Here is a 12,495-nt window from a genome sequence, read left to right on the forward strand (position 1 = left end):
CCCGAGAGATATAGTGACCAAGAAATCTAATTTTTGCTTGGAATAAAGATATCTTGGATTTTGAAACCACTAAACCATTTTTCTTAACAACATAGAAAAACGTCTCCAAGTGTTTGAAATGTTGCTCTAGAGAATTTGAAAATATCAACACATCATCGATATAGACAATGCAAAAATTTGAATAAGGATTGAAAATGTCATTCATGATTTTTTGAAATTCAGAAAGAGCATTTTTTAATCCGAAGGGCATTACATTCCATTCGTACTGGCCAAATGGAACTGTAAAAGCAGTTTTGTACCTGTCTTTTGGATAAATCTGGATTTGCCAAAATCCTGATTTCATATCAAACTTTGAAAAAATAAAAGTAGAATGAAGCTTTTGAAGAAGATCTTTTTTATTTGGAATTGGGTATCTAATCCACTTTAGGGCATTATTCAAAGGTTTGTAATTAATCACCAACCTAGGTGTTCCTCTTTCTATCTCACTATTTTTGTTGACATAGAAAGCTCCATATGACCAGGGGGACCTAGATTTGGTAATCAAACCCTTTTGCTCTAAATCTTTTATTTCTATTCTACAATAGCTTTCTAGGGTTTCATTCATTTGGATGGGTCTTACTTTGGTGGGAATTTATTTATCACAAAAATTTTTTTCATATGGCAAATCTACCATATGCTGTTTTCTTCTCCAAAAGGCATTTAGAAGATCAGAACAAACTTCATTTTCAATCTTCTTTTACAAATCAGAGATTTTTCTCTGGACAAAATCATTTTGCATTTGACTTTGGATTCTTTTCAAACCCATATCTTGTTTCAAGTGGAAAAGCTGGGTTTGTTTTCCTTTAATCAAAGCATTTATCTCAAAATTATAAATTAAGTGGGCTTTTATGAGATTGAGATTTCTCTTCTTGGGTTTTTCTATAAAAGGAAAAACAATCTTTGAATCTTTAGCTTTAAAAATAATACCAGCAATAGTTACTTTGAAAAGAGTAATTAAATTAATGAAAGGAGTTCCCAAGATAACTGTTTGCTGCAAATCCTTTGTAAGAATAAAAACATTTTTTAAAGCGATATTATTATTTAGAATTGCAGCTTCAGTTTTTCCCGCAATTCTAATCTTTGAACTATTGTCTGAGGTAAGCCTTTCTTTAATTTCTTGATGATACCTTTTAGGAACTAGCTCATGAATGATACAGTTGAGGTCTATTCCTGTATCAAATAAAGCGATAGTTTCTATTTGGAAATCACCAGGGAAAATGAGTTTTATTTGGATCAAATATTTTCTTGAGGTAATTTCTTTTAAAACGTTAATGAAGTTTTCTGGAACATTTTCAGAAACCTCAAAATTTTGAAAATCATTTTCTTCTTCAGAATCAGAACCACTATTCTGTTTGAGAATCAAGCTTTGGAGCAAAACAGAATCATTTTGTTGTTTTTCTTTCAAATCTTTGAGCTCTGTTTTGATGGCTTTGATTTCTTTCTGAAGTTCTTGGACGGTAGGAAGAGGGTCTTTTAGCTTTTTCCCTTTATCCAAGATCATAGTAAGATCATAAGTGTTCTTACTAGAAGAGGGGACAAGGGTTTCAGTTTTTAAGATTTCTTTCAAAACTTATTTTTGGATTTGGGGGTCATTAATATGTTTGACGGCTTTAAGAAGAGCTTCTTGTTGCCTAGTGAGCATATTAATATTCTTTAAAATATCTTCAGAATCTGATTCAGAATAATCGGATGAGGTTTTGATTCATCAATTTGAAACTCTTCCTCACTATTTGAAAATTATGATTCAGAGGAATCAACAAGAAGAGCTGAAATTTTGCTCAAAATTTCATCTTCTATTTGGAGCTCATGGAGTTTTTTTAGAAAACTTGCAATACTTTGAAGTATGGCCCTTCTTGCCACATTAATAGCAAGTAATTTTGCTAAAATCTTTTCTGAAATTTTGTTTTGGAAATTTAGAAAAGGATGGCTTTTTGTAGAAATTCTCCTTATTTTTTGGAGTTCTCCTATTTTTGAAAAATCGTTTTTTCTTAAAAGATTTGGAAAATTCTTCTTTGCATTTTCCTTTGCAGGTAGGGGAAGGCTCTATGGGATTATACTCAAACTGGTTGTAAAAACTACCTAGTTCTTGCCTAGTCTTCTTCATTTCCCATTTGAGTTGTCTTTGGAGTTTAAGGTCATGGCAAATCTTTAATCCTTCTTTCTGGGTAAGGCTAACTAATTCACCATAAGTATAGAAATCATAAGGGATCTGGCCATTATGGGCTTCTCTTATAGTATTTCTAACTCTTTCACCTAATATCTTATGTAAACCGGCTAAGAATTTTTCTTTCCAGAAAGGTTGGTTTGAATCTTCCCTAAGCATGACTCTAGTCAGGAAGGTATCTTTGTAAGCTTGGAAATTGCTAAGCTTTTTACAGGTTAGATTGCTAAGGAGCTCATCATTCTTATCTTTTAGAAGAGAAGGGTCTCCTATGAAGTGGAGGGAAATCGTCAAGATTAAGGTTGACATAACATTCTCAATAGGATTTCCTAGCTCATCTAAGATGGGGGTCCCTTCTATTGTGGTTTGGATAGCACCTAGGATTTGGAGCTGTTGTGCTTGTGTGAGATGGTAATCCCACCATCCTTTAAGCTGGCCAGAAAATCCAGCTATGAGGAGTTCAACAATGGCTCTATCAGAGGTACCACTTTGGGTTTTGTAGGCACTGGCTGCCATGGTCATCTGTTGTAAGAGACCAAGAATGTTGTATTCTGACATTCCATCTATATTCCATTCATAGACGGAAGAGGCATTGAACCTGAATTGGGTTAGGATATTATTCCTATTTTCAATTCCTAGATCTTGAGCAGTATTCCTAGAAGTATGCCAGGTCAATCTAGGGGCTTGCTATCCCAATCTGTTGATGTTAGAGGATTTTTCACTGACACTTTCAAGCTCTGAATCATTGGATTCATCGCATTAGGCTTGATCTATAGCACTGATATTCCTACTGCTTTGAGGAGTATCTGGCACTAGGTTTTTGAAAGACTCAGAAGTGGCTAATTTGCTAAAGTCACACTGATTGCTCTAGCAAACTCAGTTTATACCGGAATTGATCTTGGCTAGGCTTTGAGATTTGGTAGGGTTTGAAGACTGGATTTTTGAGCTTTTCTGATTGGCTTATCTCTTTTGGATGATCAGTGTTGGGGATTGGAGAGGTGAAGACTACAGGAGGTTTTTGGATCTGGCTTTCTATCCTAACAAGCTGCTTCCCTATTGTGTTAAGATAGGTATTCGAGAAATTAATCTGCTGAACAATATTCTTGATATTTTTCTCAAGATCTTCTCCTATCAATTTGTAAGGTGTAGCCTCTATTTCATTCTCTCTGTAAGGAATGGTTATTTTTCTAAGGGGAGGATGTTCAGACTGGATAGTTTGGTTTTCCCCGACCTTCCACTCTAGAGTCTTGTTCCTTACAGTAACAGGACTAATAAGCTTTTCTTTAAAAGGGTAAAAAAATATTATTTTCTTTGCAATAAATCTGAAACCAATCAAAAAATTTGATTTGGATCTTGTTTTGAATGCAAAATTGATAGTATCTCTCTTGAATACTGTCTTTTTCTTGTAAAAAATGCTTAAAAAACTAAAATTTTTTAGAATGGTTTTTCTTTGAATAGAAATCTTCATGTAAAAGCTTTTTATTGATTTGAAAATCTTTTGAAATCATGTTGATTTCTGCTTCTAGATTTTGTGTTATTACAGATGGTGATGATGAAGAGGAGGTAGAGACGGTCTCTATATCCTCATCTTCTTCCTTTGATTCATTGTAGACGGGTCTGGGGATATTGCTTTGGTAATCAACATTCTGTAATATAGTGTTTGAGCTTGTATCGAAGTAGAAAAGCTAGGAATGGCTTTGTCCTTCGTTTTGAAAAAAAAAGGTATTAAACCAAGCTTGTTGGTAATCCCAATAGTTGAAAAAAGTGTTTAAATAAGTTATAATGCTAAAACATTAAAATTAAAATCATCAAAAAATATTTCACAGATATTAAAAAGAAGAAATGCGCAATTAGCGCATAAATTCCATTTTTTTATAAAAATTTTGATTGAAAGGATATACATAGATATCTTTTTAGGTATCAGGCTTGATGGGTAGGTTCTTTAGAGGGGAATTGGAAAAGATCTTGATGAGTGTAAATCCATCCTCCAATTTGAAGGGTGAAGGATTCTTTGTATGTGGTGCATGTGGAATATGCAGGGTCTTTATGGTCTTTGTGCTTTTTGAAGTGTTTGAACTTTGCAGAACCAGTTACCTCAATGATAGACTGGTAGTAGGATTGAGGCTTTAAAATATTCAAAGGCTTGAAATACCATCCTGGAGGAAAAAAATTTGAAATCAGTTTTGAGGGGCTTTCTTTAACATATATTAAATTTATTTATTTTAGCTATAAAAGTAATTAGTATAAATTTTTATAATAAATAAGTTCATTTGTAAATAAATTTACTATAATAAAATGATTTTTATTATTTTAACATTAAAAATATCTATGATGCTAAATTTAAAAATATAGATTCAAGCACTTTAGAGAAAATATGTGATTATATTATTATCCACATGTTGGTTAAGGGTAAGAGCATATGTGATTATGTTACCCATATATTGGTTAAGTGTAAGAATAATCCTGTCTATTTGAAAGAAAAGGAAGAACCCACAAAATCAGAAGGAAAAAAAGGCCCGAAACTGGAAACCCAGCTGTTGTAATGGTAAAACTCCTGCAAACCCAACGAAGTCCAGATTTCATTTTGCACTTTGCTTTTCAGAGGCAAAAAGAAACGTTGGAAATGGGATCAGTTGCAGCGCTATCATCACTGCATAGTATCCAAAACCTCATCTTCTCAAAGCCTTCTGTTGCTCTTCTCAAACCCATACGTTCACTCCCTCGCATCACTTGCTCTTCTTCTTCTTCTTCTTCTTCTTCTTCTCTAGAATTCAACATCTCCTTCGCTCCTCCAAAACCCAAACCAAAGTCACCGCCCCAATTGGACTTGTCGGACCAAGAAGTCCAGCTCTTCATTCCTTGGATTGTTCGCGGCGAAGATGGCAATCTGAAGCTCCAATCCCATCCACCTGCTCGCCTTATCCACGCTCTTGCCGATGCTAAAACCCACAACACCAAGAAACAGAACAAGGTAAAGAAGGTTGCCGCTGCTGCTCCCACTCCCGCGGTGAAAGACAGACATTTATCCAAGGCTGCTAGGAGATTTTACAATGAGACCTTCAGGGAGCCCCCTCAGCGTCTTAGTAAGGTTCTTGCTGCTTCTGGAGGTAATTTTTGGTCCAAATTATTTGCATATTTGTATTGTTAATATATGGGGTTTAAGTGAGTGCTTTGTGTAATTCAGTGGCATCAAGAAGGAACAGCGAAGAGCTTATTTTTCAAGGCAAAGTTACTGTTAATGGTTCTGTTTGCAATACTCCTCAGGTAAGCTGTTAATAATGTCATTCTTTTATCTCATTGGTCTTTAAACACCATGTAAACCTTTGTCTGAACAAGACTTGTTCTTTCTGTATTACTTATAGACTCGAGTTGATCCTGCAAGGGATGTCATTTATGTCAATGGAAATCGCCTTCCTAAGAAACTGCCTCCTAAGGTGTATCTTGCCCTTAATAAGCCAAAAGGGTTTGTAGCAATCGTTTTTCCTTTAGCTTCTGTTTTTTTATTTTTATGAATTTCTTATAGGTATCGATTATAGTTCTGAGTTAATGTAATCTGATAAAGACAGGTATATTTGTTCTTCTGGGGAGAAACAGTCTAAGTCTGTGATGAGCCTATTTGATGACTACTTTAAGAGTTGGGTAGGTTCAAATTCGCAACTTTTGTGCTAAAGTTGGTGTATTGTTTGGGAATTTATAAGAAAAATAATGTTTAGAATTTGGGTGTGTACGTCACTGCTATTATATATTTCCATTATTGTTTAATTATTTGTTTAACTCAGAAAACTGGTGATAAATAGTTTGCATTTACAGGATAAAAGTAATCCAGGACTGCCTAAACCTCGACTTTTTACAGTCGGTCGCCTTGATGTTGCTACCACTGGCTTGATTATTGTGACCAATGATGGTATGCATTTTGCTATATATGCATTCTTACATGTGGATATTACACATTGGAGATTAAATCGACTCATTTGGAGCTACTCACTTGCCCTTTCTTTTTACAGGAGATTTTGCTCAAGAACTTGCTCACCCTTCATTTACTTTATCAAAAGAGTAAGGATGTGCTTCCTCATCTTTCTTACCCAGTACTAGTCATTAGGCTTAATTGTCAAAAGAAAGATGTATATATTTTAAAAATTTCTTACTAAATCAGTGTGAATAGAGGGGTTGTTTCATCAAGTATGGTTTGGAAGTTGGAATGATTATGAATTCAAGGAGATCTTTATAATGTGTAATTGTAGATATATTGCAACAGTAGATGGTGCAGTAAACAAGCGGCATTTAATAGCCATCAGTGGAGGAACAATTATCCAAGGTGTCCATTGCACTCCAGATTCTGTGGAGCTACTACCGCGGCAGCCAGATCTGTTAAGACCGCGTCTTCGTATAGTGGTACTTCTCTTCTTCTTCAGTCTAGTGGGATAATTTTGGTTTCATATTTATTATATTCCTCTTATAGCACTCTCTTATAACTTCATCCTTCTGTAGTATTTTTGTTGGTGGATTTTCTGCCGACTGGAAATTATGTCTCATTCTTATTGAACCTTTGCTTGCACGAATTATTGCTGCTGATTATGCTTAAATGTAGGGTTTATATAACATGAGATATAGATTGCAAAAATCTCTTGTTGACTGACATTATAAAGAATACATAATTCATAACTAATTTTAAAACAAACACTTCTGTCCAAATTAGGACCAATGTTTCTTCGACATCGTTGCTATTTGGCAGAAATCTAATGTTTTCCTTCAGTCTTGTAAATTTTAGGTGGCCATAATATTTGCAATAGACATGTTCACAAAATGTCATTAGATGGATCAATTCCATATAAAAACATTAGATTTATGCATAAAAGGATGGATAGTACCTATACTCAGTTTACTTGTATATTCTACATGATTGTTATGGTTATATTTTGATTTCTCGTCCAAGTTAGATCAGTAGATTAAGTGATCACAAGTCCGCAAACATCTAAACAATGTCAAGTAACATCAGCAACTTGATAATGTCTTTTACCGCAATCAAAGGTACTGAATAATGATTTTAAACGTCACAAGGATCCATAATCACATGTCAGCTGCTGCTGCTTCTTATTCTTCTAATTCTTCCACATTCTCTTTGGTGATCATGAATGATGATTTATGTAGATGAAGGAGTATATCATAAACTTTTATTTGATCAATTTTCTCTATAATTTATATAATGTGCTCTTATCTCTTTGTTGACTCAAATTGTAATTCTATTTTCTCTTACTCTGTTGATTAGGGTGAACAAGTGAGTAAGACTTGATTATCTGCTTAAACCATTTATGCAGGTGCATGAAGGGAGGAACCACGAAGTTCGAGAACTTGTGAAGAATGCAGGGCTGGAGGTCAGTTTTGTTTTACTGATAAGACCATTTTAAATTTCAGAAATTTATTTTGCAATGACTTGCCTTTGTTACTTTTATATTCTAAGTTTGATCATATCTTCAGAGAAGAATAAGGCCTTTAAAGTAATATAACAAGTTCTTTCAGTTGCTCAAGTATTGAGTTGTAGATTCATAGAAGTATTCCTAACCTTGTAGTGGTACATATGTTATCCCAATAATCAATGACTGGACTTTTTCCTTTCTTAATTAAAACTTTAAATGTCCACCAGATCCACAGTGTACATTATGAAATTGGGCAATGCTTTGCTAGTATAATTGAGAAGAACTGAGTGATAAAAAATTGACTATATTCTTCCTGAGTCTGGACATTTAGTAAACCATTGACATTATTTAAAATGTTTGTTTAGTACTTCTAATATTAAATTTGGCTTAATGTTTGTAGTACTTATAGCCGCATCAGCTTTATCTTTCTTTTCTTTTCTTCTTTTCAGATTTGGTCATTTATGTTTATGTCAACTCATCTGTGTTATCTACTCAGGTCCATTCATTAAAGCGTGTAAGAATTGGCGGTTATAGACTTCCATCAGATCTTGGGTAACGTATCTGATATTTCTTTTCCTGGGATCGTTTTATGGATTCTATGTCTGAATTAATTGCTTTCTTCACCACTCCCTATGAAATACTCATTCTTAAATGGAAGTATATGAAACAAAAAACGGAAGGAAAAAGGATACGGCAGAATCCCTTATTAACTTAGGAACATTGTTAACTTTTAAAATTAGTTCAGGTCCTTTCATAAATCTATGCAAGAATTAGTGAGTTAAAGACTTCCATCAGATTCTGGGTAACCATTTGCTATCTATATTCTTGAGGAATTTTAAAGATTCTTTTGTGTGTGGGTCAGTTTGTTTTCTTCATTACTCTAATATGAGAATGAATAAGAAGAAATAACCACGGAGAGGGAGAGAGAGAGAAAGACTTCTTTAGGCTTTAGTGACATTTGAACATATATGGGTTCTGAACTTGTAGAAACCACGAAGATATAAAATGCAACCCACCACATCTGTATAATTCTAGTCAGTCCTAGTTGTTGAGCTTAAAAGTTCACCTATATCATCTGTGTGAATTCTTATGCTAATTTCAGGATTGGGAAGCATGTTGAACTAAGAAAAAGTGAACTGAAGTTATTGGGTTGGAAGAGTTGAAAGTAGTGCTGCATTACTGCTAGAATACATCTTCCCGGCTGTATTTTGATCAAATGAAACACAGTTTCAAGGTTTCAGCATGCAACTTGCGTATGTTTTGTTGCGGACAGTTGCATGGAAGGGACAAGTGATGGAGTAATGAGTCGAACTGCCTCCTGATTATATCGTTAATATACGGCCGCTGCCAGGCGAGCTATTCTGCTAGAGGTTGAGAAGCTTTGGCACTAGTAAAAAATGCAAGTCCATTTATTAAATCTGGGAACGTTTATGTTGTGAAAAATGCCTATAGGTAAAATGGGATTGTGAATTTGTTCTTAATGAGAATGTATAATTTTATCCACAAGGGAACAAAGCTAAGGTGATATCCTTGCAGATCTTGTATCATTCTCTATAAATTCTCACTTGGAACCTCAGAGGAGGAGATGGTTGGGCTTGACTAGGTTTCATCTATCCTGTAATTTCATGTGCTCTCGGGAGCTATGGCTGTACAAGTATAGAACCCGATTCACTTTTTGCTAAAAAAATTTGTGTGGTCGGCTTATTTCATTTGTAACTGTTAGAACATAATGCCAACGCCCTCTCTTTGTTATACCCAGGGATATATATTATTAAAATGAACTCCTGTTTACTTCAGTTGATGTGGTTTTTTATTTTTTTGACTTTTTATTAACAGTGGAACCCGCCGATTCATCCTACAAATACAAAGAATCTTACTCTAATTAGGAATCCTATTTTCATTAGGAGTCCTACTCTAACTAGAAATCCTAATCCTACTAAGATTGTACACGAGCCATTCAAATTTGATGGACCAATGAGTAGAGTTCGCATAAAGAATATCAAAGATGTTTTAGGAGTGCTCGTGAAGTAAGAGTTGAAGCTTGGGTTAGAGATCTAAAGTTTAAGAGAGATTGGGATTAATCAAGACAATGAGCATCAAAATATTCATATCAACTTAATTCAATGTATAGAGGTACGAACAAATCAAAATAGATTTATAATAAACAAGTTAAGCTAATTGGAGTAAGATATTCAAGAATTGGCTTTTATTATATGTAACTTAAATACAAATGTCATGTTTATTATATGAATTAGGTTTGGACAAATTTTAGAAGTATTCATTCATTTAAAGAGGTTTTTAATAATTATGAGTCTTGTTTTAAATTATCATTTTAGTTTAAGAGTTCTACTTCGAGTCTTATTGTTATTTGCTTCTTTATCATTATAGAATTAGGTTTTTCTAAAACATATATAAGCAAATATGAATTTCTATGTAAAGGTTGTTGAATATTGATTATTTTAGAGTTAATTATCTTTTTTTGTTCTTTATAAACTTGATGAATTTATTAATTGAAAGTTTGATATTTTACAAACTTATTTTAATCTAAATCTTTATTTATATTAGACAGCATTTAGTTTTTTATAATTAAAGTTTTTAAGTACAAGTTATTTAAGGATCGTGTTATAAGTTAGAATTTTTTTGCTTGATTAGGTAAACAATTCTTATTGAAGACATCAACATCGAATACGTATTTAGGACAAGTTAGGCATATTGGTATCAGCCATCCATTGTATTAGTGTTTGATTTGCAGCTTCCATGCTTTCTTAAATGTTTATTTTGCCTCTCGGCATGTGTTTTTCACAATTCGTGGAATGCGGGTATGTTTCTTTTGATCACCGGACATGTTTTTCTTTTAAATAAGAATCTCCTTAGTATATTCAAACTCAAATAGACAGTTACAAGTTTGAAGATTAATTAACAAATAAAAAACAACTCAAACTGCTATTGTGCTGTATATGAGAAGGAAGTAAAGACCTGAAAAACAACTGCGGAGAAGTTGGTGTGAGAGAGAAGATTGAATGCCCCCTGGAGGAGTCGCTGGCGGCAGCTGAACATGCTTCCTCTGAAGCACACATTACTGTAAAACCCAGAGCTGTTTTAGTAATTAACGCATGCAGAATTGAGGATACCTCCATGAAAAGAAAAGGTCAGTCAATAGGAGATAGGTTCAAATTTAACCTGCAAATAATCCAACCCTGTTCTACCCTTGTTAACAGAGCTATGTCTCTGTTCTTGAATTTTTATTGGTTATTAAGAAGAACCAAAAAGAAAAAGAAAACAAAAGAGAAGATCATATCAAAGAAGAAAGGAAGGTAGAGAAATCATATAATTCACATGACATGTTTTAATTATTTGTTAATACAGTAGTCTCTACAAATATGCTTTCTTGATTCAAACCATTAGCTGCTATTTTCTTCAGTGCCCCCTTACAAAGCTTAAAGAAATGTCACTAACTCCATTCTTCAACAACCAAATAAACAATATCTCTGACCCCTTTTCACTTGACATATCGGATCCATTAAAAGACTTCCCGTTCCCTTCTTTCCCTTCATCATCATCTCTCTTACGTAATGAAAATTCTCCCTCTCATTTTCTCCTCCTCTATTACAGGAAAAAAAATATTAAGTAGAAATGATATTGATTTTGTGTACTCTTGCACCAATATTAATGATTTAGCTAAGTGGTTATCTTTTGGGATCCCTTTGATCCTATATGATTGCTAGACTTTACATTTTGATACTATTGAATTATTTTGCATTACATTGTTTGACTGCACTGTAATGCCTATTTAGATCCTTCTTAAATGTTGAACTTGGTTCATTTTGACTGTTTGGATTGTGTTTTTTTCTTCTTTTGAAGTCGATCAGGATATTGTAGTTGTAAGACTAGAAAGAAACCCCAGAATCTTACATCTTTAAAGGTGATCTTCCCGATCTTAGAAAAAAAAAATTAAATTTGAGATCGAGGATAACAGTGTTGAGGACAAGAAATGATGTTAAGTCTAGAAAGAGAGAGAAAGAGGATGAAGAGCAAGAAGGAGAATTTGCCTGAAGTGCCAAAATCACATAAAAATATAAATTTTACTGTTATTTACCTAAAAAAATAGATTAGGGGCTAAAATGCACCTTTTTCCCTTTTAAATTTGATTCAGAAGTTTTAATTGATTTTAGTATTTTGTAATTAGTATTAATTTATAATTTTAGTTTAGAATTCCTAATCTAAGTAGTGTTGTAATTATTTTAGTATATAAATATATAAGCTTGTAATAGATGAGAATTTAGTTTTTAGAGTCATTAATGATAATATATTTCATCATAGTTTAACAAGACAATAGACAGATGCTCCTTCCCAAGTAGAAGGTCGTCTAGATAGACAGAGGTCGAGGAGCAGAGCCTGATCAAGAAGCCCGAGCTCTCAAACTCATAATTCAGCTCAATCAACAAGAGAGTATTAGAAGCTCTAAGAAATTACTTGGGAAAGGAAATTCTCTACGCTCCAGTATGCTGGCTAAGCACTTTCTGGAAAACTTTAGATTATTTTCTTTAGATTCACATAATGGGTTAGGTGACCCTCAACTTTGCAATAAGGACGGACCGATCTACAATTTTAGACACTTGCCTGACTTTTCAGAGCTTGATTTATTACTAGCATCCCTCCTAAGCAAAGATCAAGCAACTTAAAGAAGTACATCCAGAGAATAAAAGAAAACTTGAAGGTTTTGTGAAAAGATTTAATAAAATTGTTCAAATATAAAAATTGAATCTTGATATGATACTCGCATATGATCAAATTTAAGAATTGTTTTAAAATAAATCATCTTAATCTTATGTCGAGCTCATTGACCGAGCACTGTTGATCCGGATAAGTATATGAAGTGCA

At 33.6% G+C, this 12,495-nt stretch overlaps 1 protein-coding gene and 1 long non-coding RNA gene across 5 annotated transcripts; both read left to right on the forward strand.

The window, feature by feature from the left end:
- The first annotated feature begins 4,664 nt into the window (after window positions 1-4,664).
- Window positions 4,665-9,410, forward strand: LOC8270333 (putative ribosomal large subunit pseudouridine synthase SVR1, chloroplastic). Of its 4 annotated transcripts, none has more exons than XR_001535026.2 (10): window positions 4,666-5,307; window positions 5,385-5,464; window positions 5,563-5,663; window positions 5,767-5,839; window positions 6,011-6,104; window positions 6,205-6,253; window positions 6,456-6,592; window positions 7,516-7,572; window positions 8,111-8,166; window positions 8,717-8,781. XR_001535026.2 is itself a non-coding variant. In XM_015717563.2 (10 exons), exons 1-9 carry the CDS (start codon window positions 4,743-4,745, stop codon window positions 8,121-8,123), a joined length of 1,230 nt encoding a protein of 409 aa, XP_015573049.2. In that variant the 5' UTR covers window positions 4,666-4,742; the 3' UTR covers window positions 8,124-8,166; window positions 8,717-9,410. The 4 variants fall into 4 exon arrangements, 3 of the variants coding, with proteins under 3 accessions (XP_015573050.2, XP_015573049.2, XP_015573048.2); XM_015717563.2 differs by having other exon boundaries at window positions 6,442-6,592; window positions 8,064-8,166; window positions 8,717-9,410; XM_015717562.2 differs by having other exon boundaries at window positions 4,667-5,307; window positions 6,442-6,592; window positions 8,717-9,410.
- Window positions 9,411-10,240: 830 nt separating this feature from the next.
- LOC107261041 lies at window positions 10,241-12,385 on the forward strand. Its single transcript, XR_001535018.2, has 2 exons — window positions 10,241-10,762; window positions 11,935-12,385. It is a non-coding gene; the product is annotated as an uncharacterized LOC107261041 (long non-coding RNA).
- The last annotated feature ends 110 nt before the right edge of the window (window positions 12,386-12,495 follow it).

This window comes from Ricinus communis, chromosome 1 (assembly GCF_019578655.1).
Source record: "Ricinus communis isolate WT05 ecotype wild-type chromosome 1, ASM1957865v1, whole genome shotgun sequence".
In the NCBI taxonomy this organism is placed as follows: Eukaryota; Viridiplantae; Streptophyta; class Magnoliopsida; order Malpighiales; family Euphorbiaceae; genus Ricinus; species Ricinus communis.

Bases quoted from the DNA above. Each gene is read 5' to 3' on its own strand.
- LOC8270333 (XM_015717562.2), top strand. From the start codon at position 4,743: ATGGTAAAACTCCTGCAAACCCAACGAAGTCCAGATTTCATTTTGCAC. The intron at 5,308-5,384 runs GTAATTTTTGGT...TGTGTAATTCAG, and splicing joins GGTTCTTGCTGCTTCTGGAG to TGGCATCAAGAAGGAACAGC. The intron at 8,167-8,716 runs GTAACGTATCTG...TGCTAATTTCAG, and splicing joins AGACTTCCATCAGATCTTGG to GATTGGGAAGCATGTTGAAC.